General features: G+C 31.7%; 1 protein-coding gene across 1 annotated transcript in view; it reads right to left on the bottom strand.

The window, feature by feature from the left end:
- LOC129271355 (kinesin-like protein KIF2A) overlaps positions 1-17,075 on the bottom strand; it is a 62,807-nt gene that overhangs the window by 17,140 nt on the left and 28,592 nt on the right. Inside the window, exons 4-8 of the mRNA XM_064106594.1 lie at positions 10,172-10,285; positions 8,196-8,296; positions 7,255-7,350; positions 2,882-2,936; positions 117-279 (exon numbers count right to left, since the gene is read on the bottom strand). Coding sequence (XP_063962664.1) covers positions 117-279; positions 2,882-2,936; positions 7,255-7,350; positions 8,196-8,296; positions 10,172-10,285 — 529 coding nt within the window. The remainder of the gene's footprint in view (positions 1-116; positions 280-2,881; positions 2,937-7,254; positions 7,351-8,195; positions 8,297-10,171; positions 10,286-17,075) is intronic.

The raw sequence follows: 17,075 nt of genomic DNA on the forward strand, positions 1-17,075 counted from the left end.
AAGATGATATGTTCCATTCACATTTTCAGAAAATGAGAAAAATGCGATTTGTTCCAAAATCGGATCTCGAACAGTCGTAAGGTGTGCGGTGGCCCCCAACCCAAAGACAGACTCACTTGTAGACCATGTCATTGGTGGCATCCTCATTGAAAGCATAGTCAAACCTAAACAGTTGATTCTCCAAGTATTTGGTGAGGTCCACCTTGAGTTTGGGCTCATGAACCAGTACTTTATCCTTGCTGGGCATTGTTAACACATCCAGGTCCTTCTTGTTTTGTTCTGTAGGACAATGAAGGCAGGTCACAAAGATGTCACTCATATGAATTCAGTTTCAGTGTTTCTTTCAAAGGACAAGTCCACCCCAACAAAAATTTGATTTGAATAAAAAGAAAATCAAACGAGCATAACACTGAAAATTTCATCAAAATCGGATGTAAAATAAGAGAGTTATGACATTTTAAAGTTTCGCTTAATTTCACAAAACAGTTATATGCACATCCTGGTCGGTATGCAAAATGAGGAGACTGATGACGTCATCCACTCACTATTTCTTTTGTATTTTATTATAATGAGATATGAAATATTCTAATTTTCTCCTCACAAGTGAAACAGTGATTAATATCTCCCTGAACATGTGGAATTAGCATTATTTAATACTATATGGTTCAGGCAAGTCGGTCCCTATGGTCAAATCTGTAAAAAAATTAAATATTGTATAATTCAAACAATAAAAAAAGTACAAAGAAATAGTGAGTGATGGACATCATCGACTGACTCATTTGCATGTCACCGAGTTGTGCATATTTTCAGTGTTATGCTAGTTTGATTTTTCTCTACTTATTCAAATCAATATTTTGCTGGGGTGGACTTGACCTTTAATACCTCGTTCTCACTGTCGTGCGATCCTTTACCAATGCCAAAATAACCCTTTTGTAACTGATCGTGAAAATTCTTGAACCATTCACAGAATTTCTCGATACGATTGCAACGACTGATCTGATACGATATAATACGATCCGATACGGTCACTACGATGACTCCACAATTAAAACCACCGATTCAATTGTGGCGCAGATCGTGACAGTGGGAACTGGGTATAACCAATTTCTAGTTCCAGGCTTCAACTTCTGCACACTAATAACCAAATATTTCACCATACAGATATTTTCATAATTTGTGATTTATTCTGCAAATCGTTCACGATTTGTTCTTCTGTTTTCATTCAAAATAAGCTCATGAACCTAATTATTTTCTTGTGTATTTGCATTGTTAAAACATCCAGGTCCTTCTTGTTTTGTTCTGTAGGATGATGAAGGCAGGTCACAAAGATGTCACTCATAGGAATTCAGTTTCAGTGGTGTTTTATTCAAACCAATTTCTATTTCCAGGCTTCAACTTCTGCACACCAATAACCAAATATTTCACCATACAGATATTTTCCTAATTTGTGATTTATTCTGCAAATCGTTCACAATTTGTTATTCTGTTTTCATTCAAAATAAGCTCATGAACCTAATTATTTTCTTGTGTATTTGCATTGTTAAAACATCCGGGTCCTTCTTGTTTTGTTCTGTAGGATGATGAAGGCAGGTCACAATGGTGTCACTCATAAGAATTCAGTTTCAGTGGTGTTTTATTCAAACCAATTTCTATTTCCAGGCTTCAACTTCTGCACACTAATAACCAAATATTTCACCATACAGATATTTTCATAATTTGTGATTTATTCTGCAAATTGTTCACTATATGTTGTTTTGTTTTCATTCAAAATAAGCTCATGAACCTAATTATTTTCTTGTGTATTTGCATTGTTAAAACATCCAGGTCCTTCTTGTTTTGTTCTGTAGGACGATGAAGGCAGGTCACAAAGATGTCACTCATATGAATTCAGTTTCAGTGGTGTTTTATTCAAACCAATTTCTATTTCCAGGCTTCAACTTCTGCACACTAATAAACAAATATTTCACCATACAGAGATATTTGTAATTTGTGATTTATTCTGCAAATCGTTCACTATTTGTTTTTCTGTTTTCATTCAAAATATTTTCTTGTGTATTTGCATTGTTAAAACATCCGGGTCCTTCTTGTTTTGTTCTGTAGGACGATGAAGGCAGGTCACAAAGATGTCACTCATATGAATTCAGTTTCAGTGGTGTTTTATTCAAACCAATTTCTATTTCCAGGCTTCAACTTCTGCACACTAATAAACAAATATTTCACCATACAGAGATATTTGTAATTTGTGATTTATTCTGCAAATCGTTCACTATTTGTTTTTCTGTTTTCATTCAAAATATTTTCTTGTGTATTTGCATTGTTAAAACATCCGGGTCCTTCTTGTTTTGTTCTGTAGGATGATGAAGGCAGGTCACAAAGGTGTCACTCATAAGAATTCAGTTTCAGTGGTGTTTTATTCAAACCAATATCTATTTCCAGGCTTCAACTTCTGCACACTAATAAGCAAATATTTCACCATACAGATATTTTCGTAATTTGCAATTTATTCTGAAAATCGTTCACAATTTGCTATTCTGTTTTCATTCAAAATAAGCTCATGAAACTAATTTTCTTGTGTATTAGGCATTCACAGGTAACAAAAAGACTATATGCAAAATTTTGTGAAAAAGACAGACTTCTTTCATTTCAATTATAGAATGTCACGAAGAAGACCTATGCAAATAAATATTTTTGTGGCATAAAATGCAAGACAGTGATACCTATTAATTCAAAATTATACCTCAACATACTTCCATAAAACTTTAAAAAATAGACATGAAAGTACATATACGTACCTGTTAATAAGTACTGCCCAATTATAATACAAAGTAAACATATAAAGATTTCTATATAAACAAGAAAAGGATTCCTAAGATAATATTACCTTTCTTGTTTAGCGGCCTTTTCCTCACACAAACGCAAATTTGATGGTCTTCAACCTGTATGACGAGACAAAAAGGAAGGGAATGTTTGAAGATGAAATTTATAGAGATCTTCCACCTATCTCCACCACGGTAATTAAACATATTATGAGGTTTGCTAGTCACCGTTTCCATAGTGAGAAGGAAGTTTGATATTTCTGATGTACTCTAGTTGTGCCTCCCTCATAAAACGAGAGGACAGAGACCTCTGAATTTTGTTGATTACATATGTAGGGATACAAATAATTTGTTACATGATAAATACCAACTCCCATGTCAGATTGCGAAGCCTGGCGTACCACTGTTAATTCATTCTCGGATGTGTCCGATTTGTAGTAGTAGTGGAGTAGATGTTGAAGAAATAGACAATTATTCACTATTTTTTTGCCATAAATGAAGTTTGAAATTTAGAACGACATATTAAAGAGCATTTGATCTGAATATGCAGACAGACAAAACTCTTCAAAAACTTGTAAAATATCCTTCTAATTTTCTTTAAAAAGGACCTCCCCCCCCCTCCCCCGATAAAAAGAAAGAAACAAGAGTGAATTTATCTAATGATTCATTTATACTTGAATTTTAAAAAATGGTTTCTTTATGCCATAGTCACACCAACGATACTGACTCAAACAACAGATGTTCTGTCACTGGAATTAACATAGCTTTTGCTGATCTGTCATCGGTTTCAACATTGTGACTGCAGCTCGATGAAATGCCATTAATATTCATCCAATTTCTACATGTATTTGCTCATTAACTATTCAACAAGTTCATTTCATTCATTTCATTTATTTCCATATTCAAATTCAAATTGTACAATATAAAAACATGATAAATATACAAAAAAGAATCAATTAAGAATGACAAAAATACAAAAAATACAAATTAACCAAAGAAGCAGAACATAATGTAATCTGAATACGGAGGAATTGCCAAAAAGCCAAAGACGCTTATCGAGGGCAATCCCAGAGTAAAAGTAAAAAGATACATTCATATCATGAGAAACAGGAAGTGCGAGACAGACAGGCAGAAATTAGCGAGAGGGGGATTGGAAAGAAAAGGGAGAGAGATAGGGAAAAAAGAATGAGAATAGAGAATTGACATGAATAAAAAAGATTACGAAGAAAGAGAATAAAATATACATGCTAAGTATATTAAGAATCTACACGCAGTATATATGCCTTGTATTTACGTTTGAATGTTAACAAAGTCGGACATAATTTAAGTTCATCTGGAATGTTGTTCCAGCATTTAGAACCAATGAAAGCAATGGTAGTTTTTGAGAAATTAAGTTTTAAGAGAGGTAAACGTAAATCCCCTTGTGCCCTAGTACTATACGAGTGTATTGCACTATTCTTAGTAAAAAGATCATTAAAACTCATAGGCAGTATACCTTTGAAATAAGAATACATAAATATGGCAACTTGTAGGTTATTAATTTGAAAGACATTTAAAACATTCATTTTCTTAAAAAGAGGAGAGCTGTGACTTAAAGGTGGAGCATTGCACATAGCCCTAATTGCACGCTTTTGTAGTATGTATAATCGGTTTAAAATAGTAATTCCACAGTTTCCCCAAACAATATTACAGTAAGACAAATGGGGTAAAATCATTGAGTTGTATAGCATCATTAGTACTTTAAAAGGCATGACAAGTTTAATACGATTTAAAACACCAATAGCCTTAGCTATCTTAGATGATATATTATTAACATGTTCATTCCAGGTAAGCTTTTCATCGATTAATATACCCAAGAAATTTGTGTGCTCTACTCTTTTGATATTGACATCACCTATTTGAACTTGCATATATCAGAGTTATGTAATGAATATTTTTTAGATTTAAAAAGCATATATGAAGTTTTGTCAAAATTAATTATGAGACGGTTAGATATAAACCACTTGTAAACATTTCTTAATTCAGTATTGACAATAACATTTGTTTCATTTAAGTTTTGACCTGAAATAAATAAATTAGTATCGTCTGCAAACATAATTGGACAAAAATATTTACTCACATATTGAAAATCATTTACAAATATTAAAAAGAGCAAAGGCCCGAGGATTGACCCTTGTGGCACTCCGACAGTTAACTCAAGTTGGTCAGATGATACATTATCAATACATACAAACTGCTTTCTATTAAAAAGATAACTTTTAAACCAATTGTGTATATTTCCCCTGATACCGTAATATTCAAGTTTCTGCAATAATATATGGTGATCAATGCAATCAAACGCCTTTGAAAGGTCCAGAAATATTCCAATTAAAAACTTTTTCTGTTCAAAAACATTGGCAAGAGTGTTTGTGAAATCTAAAAGAGCAGTGCTCGTTGAGTGACCTTGTCTAAAACCAAATTGTCTTTCGTATAAAATATTGTTTTTATCAATATAATTCAATAATTTATTATATACAATTTTTTCAAATGTCTTAGTAAAAACAGATAAAAGAGAAATCGGACGATAGTAAGAAACTTTTTCTTTATCCCCTTTTTTAAAAACTGGAATTACTTTAGCCACTTTGAGTTTATCGGGGAATATACCTAACTCTAATGACATATTAAAAATATTGCACATAGGTTGTAAAATAAAACATAACGACTTTTTAAAAACTTCAATATTGATATCATCGAATCCCGGACTCTTATTTACCTTGAATGACTTGACTACATCAATAATATCAGATTGACTCACTGGAGTTACAAACATGGAATGATCTATTCTTCTTTTCATAAAAAAGGAAAAATGCAAATCGCTCGATGGTAAACTAGTTATAAGTTTAGATCCAATTGTACTGAAGTAACTATTAAACTGTTTAACAATTTCAACCGTATCTTTGGTTTTCACATCATCATCATCTTTAATAACTGTACACTGATCTTTGACTTTACGTTTGTTAATAACTTCATTGATGGTCTTCCATGTTTTACTAATATTACCGTTTAGTTGAGTAAATTTGTTTACATAATATTTCCTTTTACATCTTCTAACTTCGGTATTGAATTCATTTCTCAATTCTTTGTATCTATTTCTTTTACTCAATGATGGATCTTTAATGAATTTACGATATAAATTATGTTTCTTTTTACACATCTTCCGTAAAGTACTATTAAACCATGGTTTATTATCTTTAACATTGTATTTGAAAAGTTTGAGAGGGAAACATTCATCATATAATTTCTTGAAGCGAGTATAAAATGCATCAAATCTATCATTAACATCAGTAAAATTATAAACAAAAGACCAATTTTGCTTTTGTAACTCCATACAAAATTGGGAAATTGAGTCACTATTAATACTTCGCTTTTGATAAAACGAAGGTAAAGAATTGCACTTTTTATGATTTGAAATTGCATATATTGCACAATGGTCACTAAAATCACATGTAAGAATTCCAGCACGACAAACACTGTCTGGTACATTAGTAAAAACATTATCTATGAGTGTGGCACTCTGAGAGGTAACTCGAGTAGGTTTAGAAATTAGAGGAGAAAATGAAAATGATGTTAATAGATCTAAAAAAGTTTTTGATAGTTGAGAATTGTACATCAAGTTGATATTATAATCTCCAAGTAAGAAACAATCCTTCTTTTCATGCAAGGCATTTTGCAATATAAGTTCTAATTTATCAAAAAATAATGTAACAGATTTATCTGGAGGTCTATATATGACATAAATCAAAAGACTATTGGAAGAACGATTTCTTGAAATTTCAATACACATACATTCAATAACATCATCCATGAGTTCTAAATCTGTTCGTCTTGTAAATAAGATATTATTTCTGATATAAATTCCTACTCCACCTCCTCGCTTAAAAACACGATTTTTGGCAAGAAAGGCATAATTGTGCAAGTTAAAATAAGTACCCTCGTCCTCTTTCAGCCATGTCTCAGTTAAACCTATGACTGAAAATTTATCATTAAAGCAATTTAGAAATAAATTCATATGATCAAAATTTTTCTTAAGACTACGGCAATTCATGTGGATCATTGATAAGTTTTCATTGTTTAAATATCTACAAGTATTAAAATCATTAGGGGTTGTGTAGGGGGAATCAAACTGCAATCTATCCGACATCATTATAAAAGATGGTGGTGTAATAAATGTAAATATACTGCTGTGAGTATTTCATAGACATGCATGCAAATTCATTGAATAAGAAAGAAGCACAATAGGGAAACATATTTACAAAGACATCTAAAAACATAGTAAAAATAAAAAAGAAAAATGTTCTGAATACAACAAAGAGTGAGTTTCAATTTTTGTTGACTGTTTCATACGTATAAAGAACATCTATGATGAATTTGCCTATTTAATTTTCAACTTTTTTTTTACCTTGTCAGTTGTAGAAATAGGATTGAAGTCAAGTTGGGCTTGAAACTCTCTGATCATCTTCAGAAACTCCCAATGGGGATGTGTGCCATCGTCATCCTACATTAAAAAAAGAATGAAAATAGAATAGAGAGGAAAAAATACACAGCAACTATGCAGTATGGGTAGCCAGATTGATTGATCTCTAATGATAGTGACGATATACATGTAATCACCATTTTGCGAGGGGGGAGTTGGCTCAACTAAACTGAAATCAAGAGATGATTAATATTCCACATCTCAACCATTGTACATAGAAACTCAGAAAAACTGCAATATTTATCCTTCTAAATATGTGACCTACCAACCCAAAACCACCAATAAGTCGCAAGGTAAGCTTCTCTGTAAATAGCCAAAATAGTTATTTAGTCTCCAAAAACCAAAATAATAAAAATAGGTTATCTGAAAGAGCAATTCTTCTTCTGTGAAAATTTGAAGTTGTAAAGTTGAATAAAAGAAAAGATACAAGAGTTTCGTGGACACTACTTTTTTCGGACTGCTTGGAAGTTTCACTGAGATTACACAGTATGCACATCTCAAGCTTGAGTGAACCCTGAACTTCAAATCTTGTTTTCTCATTTTTTTAAGCTCTTGCTGAATTTCCTCTGCATTCAATCAAGCACTTGTAATGGTTATTGTTGGTCAATTTTAACATATTATATTTCATTTTAAAGCTTAGAAAGTGAATTATCAAGCTCAATAAAAATCTCAATATTCATTTTGGTCGACTTTTTGTTGGTTTTGGGGTGGCAGGTCTTTTTTTTTTAATGGTACAAAAATCAAGGTTTCCCTTCAAAAATGCTTGAGTCAATGCTTGAGAAACTTCCATTAAATTCTTGGTTTTAATTGACTGTTGAGCAATGTTATGGTAGTTACTTTTATGCAAAAAAAAACTGCCTTCTTACCTTTGCTCTCTGTTCCAACTGAATAGCTTGCTTTGCTCTTCTTTCTTCTCTCTGCTGCTTGATTCTATCCACTTCTTTCACGACATTTGATCTCCGTCGAGCTGAAGGGAAAATAAATTGAAAATATAGCTGCACATCAACATGCCGGAATTGATCTTTTATGATGCACTTCTATGGAAAAAAAAGTATGGATAATACATGTATTTCATTCTTGTTAGAAACATTACATATTTTTTTAGCTTCCCTTTAGAAGCGCTTCCTAAGGACTTGGGATTTTATTACCCTGACTTTAGCCTGGAAGAAGTGTACAGTTCTAAGAAATCTCAGGAATAGATATTCTTCATCTATTGTTCATAAAAGACCCTTCTGATTACATTTCTTATTAATAGGTACGTATTAAAATACTATTCTTAAACATTGCTTTAAAAAAAATCATAATTTATATGTTCAATGGAAATATTGAAGGTATTCTGGATCAAACTTTGGCTCTTTATCAGTTCATTTTATTCATTCAGTTTTTAAATAAAGCATAAAGGGTCAAATAATCAGAGCTGCCAAGTTGTATTTTGCATTTTCAGTATTCTTATCCCCCAAAATCAGTATTTTGACAAAAAATCAGTATTTTTACCGTGTGAGATGAATATGCAGACCTGCCAACCTCTGGGAATGAAAAACTGTATTCTGTGATAAAAAAAACTGTATTTTTCCCAAAAAAAGTGTATTTCATAATAAAATGCTTGGCGCACTCGCTCATCGCGGCGCTCAAGCTGCATGCAAGCTAAAATGCGCACTGCTCTTGCAGATGAAAAAAAAAAAACATTAAAACATGTGTATATATCTTCACCCTGGTTTTAACAAAATGATTGAAAAAAAAGTTACCTGAAATTACATTGATCTAATAACCATATTTGTGTAAGTTTTATGAAATAGACATTATAGAGATTATTTTTCTCAATAAATTACGATTTAGTAAAAAAAAAAAAAAACTATTTTTCAAGGAAAAAACGTACTGCCGTATTTTGGTTTCAAAAACGTACTAAATATGGCTAAAACGTACTGGTTGGCAGGTCTGAATAATGACATGCATTCCTCCTTGTTTACCAATTACATGTTCATTTCATCAGATGCCTGACAGAGAATGCTTGTCAATTACATCCTGCTAGAAAGTAAATTTCATTGGTTGATTGACAGGTGGAATGTTTCAAATTGATTTGCTTGTCAATTTCCTGTAAATTTCATGGATCACATTCCCATGTGGTAGATTACATCCTGAACTACAGGTGGAAAAGTTTCAAGTGATGTAAATTCTGCATTGCAAAGAGTGTGACTTTGATATGACTTTCTCTAGATTAGTTCCACTTCCACCATATTCTAAAACATGGTGGCCCCTAATGCAAGTAAATATTGAATTACACAGACCTGGGAGCATTTCACACAAAAAAGGTCAGTCATTTTCACCAACTGTTTTGCTCGGAGCTAATCAGAAGTAAGGTTTCAGTAGCTTTTAACACAGCAAAAAGTCAAGATCATTAATAATTATTCTTTTCACGAAATGCTCTGCAGATCAGTGCCACTTAAAACAAAGCTTAGTGATTGATCGTGGAGCTGATTTGTATCATTGATCACACACAAAAATGAATGCAATCAATCATAGAAATCAACCCCACGTTCAATTGCTAAGTTTTGTGTCACCGGGCCCTGGACAACCTAGCTGTAAAATTTAGTGAAGCAAAAAAATTAATAAATAAATAAAATAGATAAATGAATGAATAAATGAATTAGAAAATAAATAAATAAATAAAAATGAATGAATGAATATATAAATTAATTAATTAATAAATAAATAAATACATAAATAGATAAATAAATAAATAAATAATAAATAAATGAACATAAATAAAAGCCAATGTTTCTAAAACATTATACATGTAACAGTAAAATTTTGACTTTTTGAAAGTCCCATTTACAGTTCTTACATGCAGCAGGCGCCGACTCTTTCTGAGCCTTGGCCAATGGGCCGGCAGGAGCAACATGAATATCTCCATTATGGGCTGCTTGGTTGATGCTGGGTCGAGATTTCGCTGAAGAGGCTGACCAAAAAAAAAACATGAAAAATAATAGCTTGAGAGTAGAGGTTTCATTAACTGGGGGTAGGATGAAAAAGCATATTAAGAAAAACAAACTTAGAAGTAGATTTTATAGAACCAAGAGGCTTCTTACAGGGTGTAAACAGCTGTGACCGATATAGCAAACTCAAACGGCAATTGATCAAAAATTCCATTCTCAAAATTATACAAATCTATATCAGTCCTTATTTGAGTTTGAGTTGAATGATCATACATTTGTAAAAGATGAGAGCATCTTGTGTGATCATTTCAACATTCAAAACACAGTGTATTGTCAGGTATACAGCCCTTGACATTGTGGTATTTTGGGGTATGAAAAAAATATATTTTGGGTGAAAAAATATATTTTGGGTGAAAAAAATGTATATTTTCAACTAATCTGCAATAGAAATGTGTATAATATGGTTTGGGGGATTCTATAAATACATTTCCTAAATCATTCTAAATCCGTAGAACAAAACAAATACTACACAGAGTCAGAGACCCAACAGAAATGTACACACTAAACAAATACAGTACATGTACATTGTAGCTTTACAAAGGCAGTCTAAACATACATTTAACGAGCTGCATGTATATCTTTCATGATGATGAACATTCTAAAAATAAAATTCCCAAATTTAAAAAGGCACTTGTTTTCTATGGAATCATAGTGAGTTCTTGGGCACACACACTGTCCTGGCAAGCAAAATATTGTACATTTAATTGGGTTAATCATATCCAAAGGAATAGAAACTGAAATAATAATAAAAAAATCTACTTGTAAACTGTTCATTGTTTTTAAAAAAATCTAATAAATAAATATATAAAATAATGAGATACATGTATATCTAATCTAATGAAATAGAGACTAAATGTAAAAAAATAAAAACTAAGAAACATTGTGAAACAAAGAGCAGCTCTACAGGTAGATTATTCAAACTAAGGAATTTACTAGACCCAGACAAAAATAAAAGGCACAATTTGCATACAATAATGTACTGAACAGAAGACAACTGATCTACAGTTAAAGTGATTGGTTAACATTGGTTTGACTTTTAAAAAATCTGAGCTAGAGAGTCACACTTGTCACCTGTGTGTGGGATATGTTACAAAAATGAAGCCCAGAAAAAATTGCGTTCGAAAATAATTATTTAGTGCTTCAAAAATTGAAATATAAAGTGACCGAAAACACCATCTTTATTTCATCCCATACACTTATTGTAGACGCCTTTTTACAAAATCTGGGTTTGCCTTGTAGTTTTAGCTTTTCATTCTCAATAATGGTTGTTTTCAGGGTTTATTAGTTCTAATACATGCACTTGTACACATGTTTCATCTTGGTTTGAGAATTTTTTAAATCGGCTGCTCACAAAGTTAAACAATACCTTTAAATGTAGTACAGAGGATATTAAAAATGAGTGTGGATTTCAAACTGAAGGACTTTCAACAGGAATGCAGAATGGACGATACATGTTGACTGAAACAATATGGTACCAAATGCTTATTATATAAATAAATAAATAAATAACAATACAGAGCTGGCCAGTTATATATATATCCACTTCAACTATTTCAAGATCTGACTATTGACATGAAAGAAAAATGGAACATAAATCGATCATATTAAAGTACATTTTTAAAATGAGGCCATTTCTGAAATTTTAATAATATTTTTTTTTTCTTTTGAATGTTATTCTGATGCATAGTTTGGCAATTTTGATTTTTAATAGTTTTACTCTGCTCTACATGTCTTTGGTAGTAATTTTATTGAGCAGTTTTAAGATGTTTGCTTTTTGATTTTTCTTTAAAGGGGAATCCAACCCAAATAAAAACTTGTTTTTATAAGGAAAAGAAAAATCAAACAAGATGATAGGTGAAAGTTTGAACAATATTGGACAAACAACAAGAAAGTAATGAATTTTTAAAAGTTGTTAATATTGGTAATCACTATACCCATGGAGACTTCAAATTGGCCGCATATGGGATGTCATAGTGATGTAAGGCAAGGACTACTTTCCATGTACTCCAATACATATTATGGCTAAAATGTCATTTTTCCAAAAAGTTTTATTTCAAATTATATTTTTCTATCATGAGGACATAAAACAATATACTACCTGGGTTATATTTAGATTACTACCCCAGGAGAATGGGTACTTAGGAGAAAACCACAAATCCCTGATAATAAAGTACTCAGCCTATGGGAAAGTTGTCCTTGCCCCTTGTCATAATTTACTTACCCAGTTGCCAATTTGAAATCTACATAGTATTAGTGATCTCAATTTTAAAGCAGCTATAACTTTCTTGTTGGTTGTCCGATTTCTTTCAAACTTTCACCATTCTGTTTAATTTATTTTTCTCCTTCCCAACACAACAGTTTATGACCAAGGCTGGATTCCCCTTTAAATTGAATTAATTGTTTCCGTGTTTGATTTTGAATAAAATCTTTCTATAAAAGAAAAAAAATTATTGAGCCCAAATTTTTTACATGAAAATTCCCTGAATTATGTTATTTGTTTGATGTTACCTCATCTGTATGGTAGCGGATTGGGAGTTAAAATGCTATCAAATTCTTCCAAAAAATGAGCTCTAAATGTATTACAATTGTGCACAGTATATGAGTTTATAAAAGGCAAACCTTTCATCGAATTTCAAGGTACATGATGTATAATGATGAAGTATACAAAAGTTCATGGAATACACTGTGCATTGTTGAAGGTAAAAAAAATACCATAAACTTCTGCAAATCTACAAAATATGTATTGCAGAATCAGAATATTGGATGTTAACATCAGAATTTATACTTAAGGACGTTCCACAGTTATATTTGTGCACATTATGATCTGCGCACAGTTTACACTCTGCGCGCTGACGTCACAATGGATGAACAGGTGATTAATTAGCTGCGGGTATGAGCTGATTTTTCTCATCTTCTGCACTTTAACTGCAGATCCGATGCGTTATTTCATGAAGCTAAAAAATTGAATTATTCCATGGACCATTCAAAAAAATATTCTCTACAATTTCAAAATACTTTACTCTGCAGTGCTGCCAAGAATCACGAATATTACCCCGAGTTTGAATAAATGGTAGAGTGGTTTTGATTTTTTCTTCACATAGATACTAAGCATTCGGCCCATTTTTGGTGTTTTAAAAAGCACATTTGCTCTAATAAAAATGCTGATAGTTTAAAAACAAGCACATGAACCCCTATTTGTTAATGTTTGTACCTCTTAGGTATACCTTCCTCTACAACTCTGCAAATTTTGGTAAAAATGACATGGATTTTGAATAAAGTGCAGCATTTATTGTACGTTTGTAGTTTGTTACTGAAATTTTACATTTTTTAGATTGGGATTTTGTTATCTTTTACGCCATTTTTAAGAACTGACAGTGCTGTTAAACTTAAAATTGCAAACAAATAGCACTATTAATAGATTCTCCATTCTAACGATACAATTATTAACTCTTTTGCGAAATTTGATGACTTTTTCATGTATTTTGAATGAGTAATGGAGGTTTAAACTCATTGTAGTAATCTTGGGCGGTCTTAAAATGCCAAATTCTTTTGAATGCGCAATTCTTAAGAACATCAATTTGGGTGAACTTTGAAGCTCTATAGCAAAAAATCAAGCACATGGACCTATGTTAATTTTTGCATATTTCGAATATTAAGGTTCTAAAGTATCTATGTGCAAAGTTTGGTGAAAATGACATGGATTTCACTTTAACTGTGGAACGTCCTTAAAAGAGAGCAATATCTCATGTTTTCCTACATTATAGGAAAACTGGAAATCTAAATAGTACATAAATATAAACCTACACTGTGACTATATTACTATAAAGCACGCTTTCAAAGGGGAAAAATCCAAAGTTTACATTTGAAAGATCAAGATACATCTGGGGGAAAATATAAAGAACCAATGTTGAAAAAATACAAGAGATAAATAAGAATTAAAAGCAACCTCATGCACCAAACTAAATAAAAAAAACTTCTGAAATCTACTCCAGGTAAATCCCACCAACAACCCAAATACCCAATTACCTGGAAAAATTACAGCAGAGAATACAAAGCATTATAGGATGAAAAAGTACTGTACACTACACTTTAATAATATTTAGCATAGAAATACATGTACATGTATGTTGCTGTATAATTTGAAGCAAAATGAAGGAATATGAAAGCAATTTAACTGTATAAAAGCTAGAACTTTGCAAAGAATATTATCAAATTGGTGTTTCAGAAAGCTCATTAATGTCTTTTAATGATAATAACTTTATTAGTGCATCTATGTAAAAGTATTAAGAAAACCATGTGGTTTTCTATTGAAAATAAACCAAAATCATGTAACATAGTATTAAGCTTGTATTAGAGGGTCTTCTTTTTTTAAACTGATTATACTCAGAAAATTGTGGCAAATATGTACTTTGCAGTGAAAATATTCAAGTACTGGGTAGTTGACATTTTTTTCTTGAAATACCAATCTGCAACATATTTTTCAAGCTCACAAGGTACATTTTTTATGTAAAAACAAAAACATTACAATTTTAAGAATTTTTGTTTCAAGTTATAACCCACGTTATTCTCAACTTTTACTCCATGAAACATCCCTGTTAAACAAATAATCTATCATAGATTAAAATGAAAGAGAAGACACTGAAATGACTGAAGCACATGAACACCTAGTATAAATTACCCTCATCGTCTTTAGGAAAGAATGCCAGATATATAAAATGAAATCATTAATAAAGAAGAAAAGAGAAAATAAGGAGAATTAATAATTTTTCCTCTAAAACATCTGAATCCCATGTAACCCAGTAGCTGCAATATCTACTTCTGTGTAATTGTTATACCAGTCACCAGCTAAAATTGTCCACAAATTGTAATTCTGACTGCATGTTTCTACATTAAAGGAGAATGAAACTCTTGGAGCAAGTTCGCTTTTGTGAAAGCAGAAAAATCAAAGAATAAGATCAACAAAAGTTTGAGTAAAATAGGACTAGCAATAGAAGAGTTATGAGCATTTGAATGTCGAGATCACTAATGCTATGGAGATCCTCCCATTGGCAATGCGACCAAGATCTATGATGTCACAGATGAACAACTGTCCCCTTTTGGACACTGAAAATATCCCCCAAAACATCTCTTTTTGTTCATTCTAATCATATGACAAACGATTCATCAATAATATAATGTTGCATGTGAAACCTCTGTACTTGTCCTCTCATAAAGAGAACACCTCACCTTGTGATAGACTCTATAAAAGTGAGAATATAAGTGAAATAAGTAATGAGGGAGTTGTACGTGTGTGACATCACAGATCTTGGTCGCATTGCCAATGGGAGGATCTACATGGCATTAGTGATCTCAATATTCAAAGGCTCATAACTTTCTTATTATTCATTCAATCTTCCTCAAACTTTCAACAATATGTTTCTTTGATTTTTCTCTTTGATATGGATTCAGCTGGTTTCAAGGGTTTCATTCTCCTTTAATACAGCGCAATAGGAATAATGGCCTGTCATTTGAGACAATGTGTCCCGACTGAATTCAATTTAGAAGCACTTGACACGTGCATTATTAACATGTGTAATCCTTTGGGGGACAGACATTCATGGAAACAGAAATTTCTCATTTTAAAATTGTACTAAACAAATTGTCTCAGAACTTTTTGATATGAAAACTCAAACACATTTTAACATTTCCTGTTGTGTTGATATACATGTAGGCCTAATGAAAAAAAAAATGGTTTTCACTTTACTCAGTCCTCAAAAGCATGGACGTTTAATGTTCTTCACCTCCATCTTATGTTTGTATCAAATATCTATTATTTTAGGTCCATTTAAATTAACATCCTCATAATATAGTATCTAGAATGCATTTTAACATCATACACACATTCAAGTAAAGGTATAAATTAATGAAAAAAATAGTGTATGTCAATGTCCATTATAAATGTAGCTCATCATTGCAAAATTGTAAGCATGAAAAGAGGTATGCTATGAAGTTAAAGTACAAAATGTAAGCCTTTGCTGTCCTAATTTAATACAGAATTTTGTTTTTACTCACCAGATCTCCGTATTGTCCTATAAATACTACTCCCTTCAAATAATTTGAAATAATAAAGGGATAACTTTAACCCAGGGATTACAATTTATAGTGATGAATAAAGAATAAATTAGAACAAAACTTTAAAAAATATTTAAAGGAGAATGAAACCCTTGAAACTAGCTGAATCCATATCAAAGAGAAAAATCAAAGAAACATATTGTTGAAAGTTTGAGGAAGATTGAATGAATAATAAGAAAGTTATGAGCATTTGAATATTGAGATCACTAGTGCCATGTAGATCCTCCCATCGGCAATGCGACCAAGATCTGTGATATCACACACGTACAACTCCCTCATTACTTTAGTACTTATTTCACTTATATTCTCACTTTTATAGAGTCTATCACAAGGTGAGGTGTTCTCTTTATGAGATGACAAGTACAGAGGTTTCACAACATTATATCATTGATGAATCGTTTGTCATATGATTAGAATGAGCAAAAAGAAATGTTTTGAGGTATATTTTCAGTGTCCAAATGGGAGAGTTGTACGTGTGTGACATCACAGATCTTGGTCGCATTGCCAATGGGAGGATCTCCATAGCATTAGTGATCTCGACATTCAAATGCTCATAACTCTTTTATTGCTAGTCCTATTTTACTCAAACTTTTGTTGATCTTATTTTTTGATTTTCTGCTTTCACAAAAGCTAACTTGCTCC

This window comes from Lytechinus pictus, chromosome 11, assembly GCF_037042905.1.
Source record: "Lytechinus pictus isolate F3 Inbred chromosome 11, Lp3.0, whole genome shotgun sequence".
Classification (NCBI taxonomy): domain Eukaryota; kingdom Metazoa; phylum Echinodermata; class Echinoidea; order Temnopleuroida; family Toxopneustidae; genus Lytechinus; species Lytechinus pictus.